This window comes from Heliangelus exortis, chromosome 12 (genome assembly GCF_036169615.1).
Source record: "Heliangelus exortis chromosome 12, bHelExo1.hap1, whole genome shotgun sequence".
Classification (NCBI taxonomy): Eukaryota; Metazoa; Chordata; class Aves; order Apodiformes; family Trochilidae; genus Heliangelus; species Heliangelus exortis.
In genome coordinates this window covers 6865140-6876658 of record NC_092433.1, presented here as the reverse complement: position 1 = coordinate 6876658, position 11519 = coordinate 6865140, and the positions used below count along the sequence as shown (strand labels likewise).

Genomic DNA, 11519 nt, shown 5'->3' with positions numbered 1-11519 from the left:
GGCAGATCCTCAGAGTTTAGGGCACAAGTTGGGTTGGCATGGCTTCTGCACTGCTGTTCCTGTTGTAACGTGGGAGCACTTGTGATTCAGCACTGCAGACAAATTTGAACAAACTGGTTTTATTTTACTTGAAGCTTTTTTACTACATCAGCTGATGTGCTTAAACACTTTCTCATCAGTGCTACTGCTATAAACCCAGCCTTGCCCACAGAAATCACCTGAATGAATAGAAAAAATGTTAGCGAGTGTTGGAGACTAAGATTTCTTAGAAATCTGTACACTGCATTACATGCTGATTTACTGAAATGCCCTTAATTAACAGTAAGGCACGTTTCTTTATATACAGGAGGCTCCTGTACACCCCTGTGTAGCTTCATCTGCTCACACCTCTGGTTGAGGTGGTGCTGCCTACATATGGCAACCTTCACAAGAAGCTGAGGCTACTGCTCCAGCACTGGCACTAGCCAGGCACAGCCATGCTCAGTGCTGTCTTAGCAGCACCTCCTGGGTTTTCAGCACACCTTGTGTCACAGCAAATGGATATGAGAGGCACTTCAGCTTATGCATCCAGTTTACACAACTTAGTTTAAGTCTGATTAAAATCCAGCTCTCAAGACTGGTCACATCTTGACTCGCCCTCATTCTTCAGTATAAAAAAGAAAGAGGGGTCACAAGAAACTTAGAGTTGAGGCTCATTGTACCGCAGAGATCTCAGCAGTGTGTAGTACCCTCCAGCTTTGCAATTTCTCTTCAGCCCAACAAAGAGGAAGAGTAAAGGGAATGATTTGTTGCCCACTGTTCTTCTCTTTCTTGAGCTATTCTCGTTGGTCTGTGTAAGTGCTGGCTGTGCATTTTCAGGTTCCGCTGCAGATGGTTTTGCTGGAAGCAAGTGTGCAGGCACAGCAGAAATCCCTCAGTCTCAGGCTGATGCTGAATAGTACCACAGCAGGGGACACAGGTCCTGCATGTCATGCTAACAGTCAGTCCTCATCCCTGTTGTGTAGTGGGATGACAAATACAGAGATGTCATCGTAGGATGCCTCATGGCTGTCATCCAGAATCCACTGGTGGCCTCTCTTCTTTCCCCGTGCTCTGCATACCAAGCACTTGGCCAGTTCTGAAAATCTGTGGGTAGAAAAAAAGGCAAGGGTTGGGTTAAAATGGCACTGTTCCCTGGAGAACAACATTGAGATGTAGCTTTATGTTGTCACAGTAGAGGTTTTTTAAGACACCAGCTTTACAATTGTTTCTTTAGGATGGGGAAAGAACTGGAAGCAGTTTCCAGAGACACAGAAAAGAGTGCTTGGTCAGGCTGGAGCTGACTTAGAAGCACAGTGATCTCAGCTGCTTTTGGTCTGACCAGGCTCTTTAGAAGGGAAACAGATGGCAAAGCTGTTTAATACCTGTGAGGATCTGTCCTGTTTTCTGCAAGGAAGCTCCTGACCGTATCAGCCACCTCTTCATTGCACAGAACATCCCAAAGGCCATCAGTTGCCATGATGAGGACATCATCTTCCTTAATGTCATGCAGAGCAAAGTCAAATACATTCACCTGGAAAGCCCAAGAGTGTATCAGTAACAATTCCTGCAAGGTACAGGAGGGGTCAGGGTGAGGACTCTCCTGAGAGATGACATGAGGTGGAAACAGGTGAATCTTTTACATCCCCTTGCTGCTATGCTTCTAGATTCCTGATTTGTGGATTCTCTGGGCAGCATGCAGAGAGACTGAGGATGGCAGAAGGACACTGCTAACAGCTGCCAGGTTTGGAAAGGTGGGTGCTGCAGAGAAGAAACAGCATGTTTAATTCCCCCCTGCAATTCCCCTGTGCCATGACTGACCTTGGGAATGCAGGAGAGGAAAGGTTTGACTTCAATGTTAGTGTCGATGACTTTGAGCTGATGATCCCCCAGACCTCGTGAAACAGCCAGAGTCCCCAGCAACCGAGCCTGGCCCCAAACAAAGCAAAACAGTGTTGAAATGTAAGAACATGGCACCTTTAAAGGTTGACGTGTGGCTTGTCCTGACTGCTCTATGTGTTGCTTTTAGAACCCTTCTCCAAGCATCACCCAGAACTGCCTCCAGAGACTAGAGATGCAGGAGTGATCAGAAGCAATAGCTGCATGTGTGGAGACATAATCTGTACCTGGTGGCCCACAGTATGCTCTGGAATTAGTATATGTACTCTGGGTAATGCTGCAGACCTCAGGAAGCCCATGGTGGCATCTGCTCTTGATTTGGGGTGGCAAGGAAGAAAACTGCATAGGTTGGGGTGGCAGGATGGGGTTGTTTCTCTTGGCAAAGGAAGTTCTGCACTGACTCCTTGAAAAGGGGGTGGCATGTGGGTTGTGCTGGGGAAAGGGATGGGGCTTTCTGCTAGTAAGCAGGCACTGGATGTGTACAGTCATTGCTTCTCTCTGCCTCCGCCTTCCCCCTCCAGGCTCTTATCCTCAGCTCCTCAAGGAAAATGGTTTGTAGGAAAGGCATTAGAGCTCAAGGAGACATCCCAAGTGGGATCTGATGAAGTAAGTTCTCATCTGAAATGGGTTCCTGAGCACAAGGGGAGATGAAGAAAGGGCAGGCTGGCTCAGGGCTGCTGTCTGCCCCAACTAGCAGGTACCCTGGGGGAAGGTGCAGCCCCTCTGTTCTGGGGGGTCTGGTTTACATAAACCAGGCAGCCCTGTGCTAGCAAAGGCACTGCTGTGCTGTGCTGTGCTGTGCTGTGCTGTGCTGTGCTGTGCTGTGCTGTGCTGTGCTGTGCTGTGCTGTGCTGTGCTGTGCTGTGCTGTGCTGTGCTGTGCTGGGGCTGGGGCACTGCACTGTGCTGGAGAGCCCCAGGGCACTGGGTGCTCTGCAGCCTCATTCTGCCCTTCTGCACTGGAGCATGGTAGGGATGCTGAGGGCTGGCAGCAAACTTGCCTCTGCCTTCCCAGTGTGTAAAGCATTAAACTACCTGCTTGCCGTGACCATGGACAAGAGGATACTTGAGATCTGCTTTCTCCACGATCTTGTATCCCCTGGAACAGAGAATTCAACATTTATTTGCAATTTTTCAGAATTGACAGAACAACCCACACACAAGCAGCTGACTGAGGCAGGTGACTTCAGCAAGGTGACTTGCTGAAGTAGATGCAGTGAAGTTGACCCCTTGCTGAATGCCCAGGTGTTTCTCCCTCTACCCAGCTTGTTCCAGCACCAGGCTGGACTCACCTGCACCAGCCTCACCTTGCAGAAGGATCCCAGAAGGATCATCTCAGGAGTTCCCTGACCACCCTGCCAGAGCCCCATGAGGAGGCTGCTCACAGCATCCTTCCCTTTGCCCCCTGCTCTCCCCATTGCTATGAGCAGGTAAAGCTGTCCTCTGCTACTGACTTGTCCTCAAGCAGAAAAGACTCACCAGCCCTCCATGAAATAATCTCTGTACAGGACTTTCTGACCCACATCATCTCCCTTTAACCTCCGTGGAAACTCGAAACGTGTGAACTCGCCATCCAGGAGCTTGGGGAAGAGAAAAGCCTGGAGGAAGGAACAAAGGCATCATTGGGCTGTACAGGTTCTGCTTCAGCAGAGCAGGGCACCAAAAGTGCTTCTGCCTTGGGACTAGCACTCCCAGCAGCAGAATGGAGAAAAGAATTGGGAAAGCACATCCCAGGGAGGCCATAAGCATCTCCCATACGTAAGCATCTTTTGGTTGACTTGCCTCCAGCCCTCCTTGGCTAGTGCAAGATGACATTCTGGCCACACAGCAGCTTTTGAGGAAAGCTGGTGATCCTCTTGCACAAGCCCTGACCCAGTGAGATGCTTGCAGCTGGATTGTCTGAAGCGTGGCAGGAGTCACTCACCAAGTGCTGGATTCTCTGCCTCTCTGTCTGGGGTGTGAATTCACAGCTCATGGGCACAACGTTGTCCTTCAGAACAAGAATTGCCCTACAGGGGGAAAAGAGGCCAAGAGCTGAGCTGTGGCTGTACTGCAGCCCAGGCTCAGCCAGGTGTGGGACTGGGGGTAACCAGCAGCAAAGCAATGCCAGAGCACAGCTCTGCACCCACAAATGCATAGAAATGCCAGTGTTTTAAATAACTGCCCTGCAATTGCACTGTTGCAGCAACGGTTGCAATGGTTTGAAAACTGCTAGAGGAATGGCCAAGGCCCAGTGAGGAAGAGCATTGGGATGCCATGAAATCACCTTTAGCATTGTCCCTTAAAATCCCAAAACTCTTCTAGGAGGCATGATAGCACTTGTCCTTCCACCAGGTCCTGGGACAGGCAGGAGGAAGATGCCTGGGCTGCACACTTACCTTTCAATAGGATTAAATAAAATGCTGGAAACCTTGTTTATCTCTGGGCTCTCATCCCCCAGTAATTTCCCCCTTTTATTGTGGCTCACCTGCTGTCCCCAGCATTAGCCACATACAGCTTTCCCTGGAAATACAGAGCAGCCAGAGCAGTGCAGCCTCCTGTCTGGTTGGTGGCTTCCATCTCCTGGCCAATGACTTCATCCTGTGGGTTTAAATGAATCTGGAGAGTGACATGAGCCAGGGTGCTGCTTTCTGCAGCTGCTTTGTGCCTCCCAGCAGAAATCCAGAACCAAAATAACATGCAGATGGGCCGTGGGAAAACAGCAAGGTGAAAGACAACATTGCTTCAGTAGAGCCAACCAAGCTCTTGCTGGACTTTAAGGATGTGTCGGGGAGCTCTCAAACTTGTACATGCTGTAAGAGGGACAATAGGCACCATCTAGCCCTGAACAAATGCACCCCATGGGTGCAGTTTAGCAGAGAGGCTGTAGCCTTGCTCTGGGTTAACACTGCTGATGTGCAATAGATCTGAGGCAGATCTTGGAGCTGACCCAGCACGATCTCAGCACACTTAAATTTTGGCCAAGTGTTTCTGTCTGCTCGAGGGGCCACAGAACTGCAGACCCTGCCCATCCCAGGCAGTAAGGAGGGACAGATGGAGTGTTTGGGGCAGCAGGACCACTGCCCAGCAAGGGATACTTACACATTCCTGGAAGGCATTCTCCAGAGCTCCCACAACCAGGTCTTCTGCATGGATGTGCTTCTCCTCCACAAACTGGGGGTCACTGTCACAAACACAGCGTCCACTCAGATGCATGGGGGGATGGGCCTCTGTGATGCCTCCCACAACCTCCTCCAGCTTCTGCTTGATGCAGTAGTGCAAATAGTTGGAGGCAATGATGGCAGCTTCTGGGCCACCATGGCCATCAAACAGTGCCCAGTAGTAACCAGTCAGAAACTGCAGTGGGGAAGAGGGACAATAGAGCAAAGAAGAGAGGGAAGACAAGGGCTGGAGAGGTCATACAGATGGCAGGCTCACAACCAAGACATTTTGCCTGGCTTTTCCAGCCCAGCTACCCTTCCCTGCCCATTAATCCCCTGCACAGCTCAAACTCATGTGATATGAGACCTGCTGTCTGAGCTCTGGGTGGCTGGATTTCCTGGCACCCATCCTCTGTTTTTCAGGGGACAGGGAGGTTCTTAATTTCTAAGAGCAGAGCTGCTTCCAGGTGAGACCACCCCTTGTGCCTGGTGCATGCTGCTCTCCCCCAGTGATGACACAAACCAAACCTCAAAAGCAGAATGAGGACAGTAAAAAAAAAGGCAATGGCCTTGATTAAAGGGCTTGGACAAACTCAGATGCTGCAAGGCCAGGGCTAAGGAAACAGAAATGGCACATTTTGGGACATCTGGGCATTTCCTGGTGTGTATGTGGGTCCCCTAAATGTGTCCAAAGAAGCTTCTCAGCACGTGGCCATGTAGGACTGATGAGACAACCCTGCGTTTCCTGTACCTGGGCCCTTGGGTGCAAACCAGGGCCAGCAGCAGAGTAAGCACAGTCTGCCCATGGGCTATACCTGTGTGGAGCACAGGATCAGCCATTCCTCATCCTCCTCCATGCCTGGCTCTCTCCTCCGGATGGAGATCTGGCAGCAGGCTGCCTGGTCCTCGTTGAACTCTGACTTCTCAGCATTGATAACCCTGGTAAGATTGGTAACAAACGCTCCAGGTGAGGCTGCTCCCAGCCAGCTGTGCCAGGTGCTCTGCATCCACCATCAAGGGCTGCACCTTGCCCTGTCCTTCCAGCCCCATGCTCCCTGCTGCCTCCTCAACCTTGGGAATCTCTTTGCTGGGGACCTAAATAACAAGTCCTTTTCACACAGCAGGAAAAAGTTTGGCCAGGGACACCAGGACAAGTGGTTTTGGAGCACCCTGTCTTCAGGCAGCCCCTGCCAGCAGCCGGAGCTATTTCCTTGGTGACACAAGTGAATTGCAAAACCAGTGCTCTTCTTTGCCAGCCTGGCTAATGTTAGTCCCTGGCTGGGAATTTGCTCTCCTTGCAAAGCTCGGAGATTCCTGAAAATCTGGTCTCTCCTTCCCTTTGTTTTTAAGGCAATTTGCTAGGAGCAAGGGGATGGACACCTGCTAGCCCCCAAAGCCACCCCCCCCTCAAACATCCTCCCTGTTGCTTCATCCCTTCCCCCTGCAAAGGAGTGCGTTCTGCCCACCGCAGCCCCACGGAACCGCCCTGCCTGACCCGCTCCCTGCAACCGGGGCGCAGAGCTGGGGACAGGTGACAATCCCAGCAGCAAAATGACGAGGTATCAGGGGATGAGATCGTTGAACTGAGGTGAGCTGACGCTGTTCTGCCGCTTGCCACACGCACCGGTGACCGCGTCCCTGCAGGGTGCGGGCAGGAGAGGGGCAGCTGTGTCCCCCGGAACCCCGCTGCTGCCAAGCTGGGAGAGAGCAGGGCCGGAGAGAGAAAGGAGCCGCCACACCGAACCTCTGCGGTGTTCGGAGGAGGAAGCCGCTCCCTGCTGGCAGGCAGAGGCGAGCAGGGAGGGATTCCTGCCCCCGAGCCCTCCCTCGCCAGGGAAAGACTGAGCCGAGGGGAGCAGCGTGGGTATGAACTGGGCTGCGACCACCCCCCGGACACCCTCTGCACCCTCCCCTGCACGCCCCTAACCCCACGCGCAGCCTGGACCTGCGCTGCACCCCTCCCAAAACCTTACCAGCCCCCGGGAGCGTCTCTAACCCCGCATCCCCCACCCCGGGGGTCTCCCGGAGCCCCCTTCCCGGGGCAGCCCCTCTGCCGGCCCGCACTCACTCGGCGTAGCCCGCGCCCCAGGGCAGTGGCCGTTCGGGCCCGGTGCCCCGCACGGCCCGCCCGTCCCGCGGGCTCTCCTCGACGCCACGCAGAAACTTAGGCCGGCGATAGCCGAGGGCGGCGGGCGGTGGGCCCGGCCCGGGACCCGGGGATCCGCCGGGCCGCTCGGAGGGGCCGCCCCGCCGCAAGCGCCGCAGCCAGTCGGCCGACATGGCGGGGCCCCTGCTGTGCCCTCCGCCTCCGCCAGGCGGCGACAGAGAGCGGCGGCAGCGGCTCCTCCCGGCGGCTCTTCCCCGTCGCTCCTCCCGGTGGCTCCTCCCCAGGGCGGTGCGGGCGGTGGGTCCCAGGCTCCGGAAGCGGCCCGTGCTGCTTGCCCAGCCGTTTCCTGCCCGGGACGCGGCGGAGCCGAAGCAGAGCGGTCCGGAGGCGAGCGGAGCCATGACTCACCAGACCGGCATCCACGGTAAGCGGTGCCCGACGAGCCTCCCGACCCCTCCCCGCTTCCCCCACGGGGTGCCCGCAGCCTCCGCTGGGTAGGGCAGGGCTCGGACCTCCGCCCCCCGGGCTGGGCTGCTCCTCCGACCACCCCTCGGGAGACACCTCAGCATCCCCCGGCCCCGGCTGCCGGGCGGTGTCGGTAGCGATGATGGAGGCGATAAGATGAAGCTTCCCGAAGGAGCCGGCGGGTTTCCCTGCGAGTAGCTGTGGGAGAGAGAGTAATGAGCCAGGCTCGAATCATTTGGGTGCTCGTAGGAGGTGAAAGAGGGGGTCTGGCTCCGGTGACGCTGCCGGTGCGGGGCTCCCTGCATCCTTTGTTTGGGCTGATGCTCCATAAGCCGCCGTGACACGGCTCGTAGCGATGCCTTCTGCTGCGGCGGCACCTCCATCCACCCAGATCTGTTTCGCCGCAGCCCCACGGCCACATCTCCCCTCCCTGCAGTGATGCTGGGCCTTCTCCCGGGGGGGGTTGCAGGGAGCCTGGATAAATTTCTCCTGCTTGACCATTGTCGGTGGATGTGGGGGGAAGCTCCCCACTTTCTCTGCTCACTCCCACAGGACCCAGCTGGCATCCTGAGATGATGGCTTTCATATTTATGGTCGCTTTCAGTGTGTGTCCTCACGGCATTTCTCTCCTGCTCCCCACTGTAACTCAATTAACAATATTAATCAGGACTAGAGGTGCTGCATAATTTATGTAACCGAATCAATATGCAAGCAGGGATGTGAGAGGAGCTGCCCCGGGAGCCCTGTGCCGCCCTGTTCGGGAGCAAATCCAGCAGTGTGTCCTGGGAGGGGAGCCGGGAAGTTGGCCTCGCAACTTCCTCCCTCAGTGACAGCACCTTTGCAAAAAGGTGTTGGTTTTGTTGCTGCTGTTCCTTCGTGGCACGAGCATCCTTGTTTCTGAGTCCATGGCTGAGAGCATCCTTTCCTTTCAGATGCCCCTGGAGGAGCTGTAGTTGCAAGGCAGTTAGGGACGGTGCTGGGATGTTTCTCCTGCTTTGCTTGGGTGTACTGGTAGCTGACAGCATCTGAGTTCAGATATTTTGTTTCTAGTTTAAATTGAGACACTGAAGTTCAGGCTCTAGTTGAATGTTCTCTCTACTATTAAAAAAAAAAAAAACAAACAAACCCAAAAAAACCAACCAACCAACCAACCAACCAAAAAAAAAAAAAAAAAAAAAAAAAAAGAGGAAAACAAACAAACAAAAGAAAAAAGGGGAAAAAAAGAAAGAAAAAAGGCATCACAATGCACCCCAGCACCCACCTGAGCTTTTGGTGCACTGGCCCTGCTGTGCAGAGCTCTCCCATGAGGTTTGTGCCCTGTTGCACTGTCTACACCCCGAGAGGAGGCTGCTGCCTGTTGCTCACCTCCGTGCCCATCAGCTCCTGCACTGCTGCCTCTGTTCTCCCCTGCACCCTCTGCCTGCTGGGGACAAGCACTGCCTCCCAAAAACCAATGAGCAGCTCTCCAAGAGCACCAACCTTCACCGACCTTGGTTGCCCACCACCAGGAACAGTTCTGAGCTGAGTTCTGAGTCACTGTGAGCTGTCGCCCGTCGGACGTGACGTGCCCCATCACCATGCTCTGCTGGAAAGGGGAAGGGACCTGCACTTCCCCCCAGGAGCTGCAGCCAGTGCAGGGTGGGGATGGATCCAGCAGATCTGTCCCGGTAGCAGATGCCTGTACAGGAGGATGTTAAAAACCTCCTCCTGGTTGTGAAAAAGTAGCTTGGGTCAGGTGATCTCAGTCTCCCAGCATCTGGTGGTGCAGCTCTCTGGGTCTGCTCCTCCATCCCCTGCTGCCTGGCTGCTCTCTGGGGAAGCTGCTGTTTCCTCTCTGAATGCAGAGCTGCCCCTCTGACACCCACGATGCTGAACTGGGGTGCTCTGGGTGTGAGCACCTCCTGAGCAGGGGATTCGGGGGCTTTTGGTCCCCCCCAGCATGGTGGTCAAATGAATTCCTCTGCTGAGCAGACACAGAGTCAGTATAGGATGAGGAGCAGCAATCCCACTGCTACTTTCACCCCCTCTGCTGAGATGCAGAGCTCTGGAGGTTGCCGAGGAGGAGGAGGAGGGGTTTTCTGTGTCTTCCTGGTTTCTGGGGCCCTGTTATTTTTGTGCACACTTGGCTTTGTGTTTTTTCATTCCCATTTCTCCCCTGTTTGCAGGAAGGTGTCTGCTTCTGGGGGAATTCCAATCAGACCTGTTGGCTGGCTCAGGAGAGGTTGCAGGCAAGCTGGCGAGAGATTTTGGTTGCCATTGAGCTAGCTCAGTGTGAGAGCAGGGAGCTGGGGGCCCCTGGAGCTACAGAGTCAGCCCCACCTTTGGGGAGAAACAGGTGGTCTCCAGGAGGGGGAAGCAATGGCAGCACTTGCTCAGGGGTGCAGAGCTGCAGGTTTGGGGTGTTTAATCAGGGCTGAGCCTGTCATGCAGAGGCAAGAGGCTAATTAGTATTTTTTTTTAGGTATCCGTGGCAGCTCCCTCCAAGATGTTGATGAGAAAACTAAGCTGCCATGGAGACTGCCGGGCAAGGGAGGTGGTTGGGAGGTATCAGGGGTTGCTCAGGGCTTCTTGGGGCTAGAAACCTGCTTGTTAACTATAGCTGAGAGGATAAAACAAGTATTTTTGCAGCCTCTGTTCCGCCCTGAGTGGCATTAGATGGGGACAGTTATTTGGTGCTTAAATTTAAAATCTTAGGAAAGTGATGCTGAATCAGGGCTTTGATGCTGCTGGGAGGTCACCTGCTTTCAGCTGCTTCTGGGTGCTCTTTTGTGACCTCTAGGTAGTGAGAAAAGGTCTCCTAAAAGGGATTTTTTTTTTTCCTATCTAAGAAGGTAAAGAAATCAAATGCTCATTGTTTATTCCACTGAAAAAACAAGAGTTTGGTGCCTGCTCTTTCTGGGGCAGGTGGCAAGATGTGGGCATGGGGAAAGACCTTTGCTCCCATCTACAGCTGAGCCTCTGCTTTGCCCCAGAGGCTTTTGCATTGGGAAATATCTGGTAGGAATGGCTGTTTGCTTCGGGAGAAGGATAACTGTCATGCACCCAGGCAAGAATGATGTCAGATGGGGAAAAAAAACAGGCAGAAAGGAGCAGCCTGGGAGCTGCTGGGTCTGCAAAGATATCCTTTGAAATCAGATGTCTTCCTGGCTCTTCAGCAAGAAGAAAGCTGGAGAAGAAAGGAGCTTCTCTTGCCATCCACTGCTTCCTCAGCCCCTCTGTGCTGGGAGGCAGTGCTGGCTCCCGAGGAGCCTGGCTGCCTGAATTTGGAATTGGTTTCATGGCTGGGATGCTGGGGGTAACCCCCTAACTGGGGATGCATCACACTGTGCCATCAGTGGAGGAGCAGGAGGAGAACAAGGACTGACTGCTCGGTGGCCACTGGTGTCCAGGGAGCACAGAGGGCACCAAGCTGATGCAAGGAGGGTTTCAAGGAGATGGTCCCCACCTGTGAGCTCTCCTCTGGGTCCAGCATCCAACTTGGAGGTTGATGCCCATATCCTAGAGAGTGGCATGTCAGGAGGAGCAGAGTGGCAGTGTGGGTGGAAGACCAAATCCTCTGAGATATCAAACCCCTTGAAGTTAAGCACCTAAAGTGGTGGAGTAGAGGAGATCCTTTGGAAAGCATTCCAAGATCACTGCCAGGGTCTGTCCCTGGGTCCCTGTCCCCCCTCAACATCCAAACCAGTGGTGAATTTACTGGGCAAGGAAGAAGAGTAGCAGCCAGAAACCTTCTGCAAGCAAAGCAGGACTGTGCATGCTGGCACAGCTTGGCTCTGGGATGCTGCGTCACCATCTGGATCCAACTGGTGCTGCCTGCAGCCTGGGTGCTGCCCACCCTGGAGCATGGGGAGGGCCAAACAGTTCTGATCTGAGGTGCCAGATTGAAAGGGA

At 54.1% G+C, this 11519-nt stretch overlaps 2 protein-coding genes across 3 annotated transcripts in view; one reads left to right on the top strand and one right to left on the bottom strand.

The window, feature by feature from the left end:
• Positions 1-103: 103 nt before the first annotated feature.
• PPM1M (protein phosphatase, Mg2+/Mn2+ dependent 1M) lies at positions 104-7564 on the bottom strand. Of its 2 annotated transcripts, none has more exons than XM_071755718.1 (10): positions 7125-7564; positions 5872-5995; positions 4998-5252; positions 4384-4604; positions 3841-3925; positions 3396-3514; positions 2952-3015; positions 1840-1947; positions 1404-1552; positions 104-1125 (listed from the first exon to the last, which is right to left on the bottom strand). In XM_071755718.1, the coding sequence occupies exons 1-10, from the start codon at positions 7562-7564 to the stop codon at positions 981-983; spliced, it is 1710 nt and encodes a 569-aa protein (XP_071611819.1). In that variant the 3' UTR covers positions 104-980. The 2 variants fall into 2 exon arrangements, with proteins under 2 accessions (XP_071611819.1, XP_071611820.1); XM_071755719.1 differs by having other exon boundaries at positions 4384-4496.
• The window catches only part of TWF2 (twinfilin actin binding protein 2), a 22846-nt gene continuing 18787 nt past the window's right edge, over positions 7461-11519 (top strand). The window contains exon 1 of the mRNA XM_071755730.1: positions 7461-7587. Within this exon, the coding sequence (XP_071611831.1) occupies positions 7563-7587 (25 nt within the window). The 5' untranslated portion in view covers positions 7461-7562. The remainder of the gene's footprint in view (positions 7588-11519) is intronic.

Excerpts from the sequence above, each read along its gene's own strand:
- PPM1M (XM_071755718.1), bottom strand. The coding sequence starts at position 7,564 with ATGGCTCCGCTCGCCTCCGGACCGCTCTGCTTCGGCTCCGCCGCGTCC. Across the intron at positions 5,253-5,871 it reads TGATCCTGTGCTCCACACAG|TTTCTGACTGGTTACTACTG; the intron begins GTATAGCCCATG and ends TCCCCACTGCAG. Across the intron at positions 1,126-1,403 it reads AACAGGACAGATCCTCACAG|ATTTTCAGAACTGGCCAAGT; the intron begins GTATTAAACAGC and ends TTCTACCCACAG.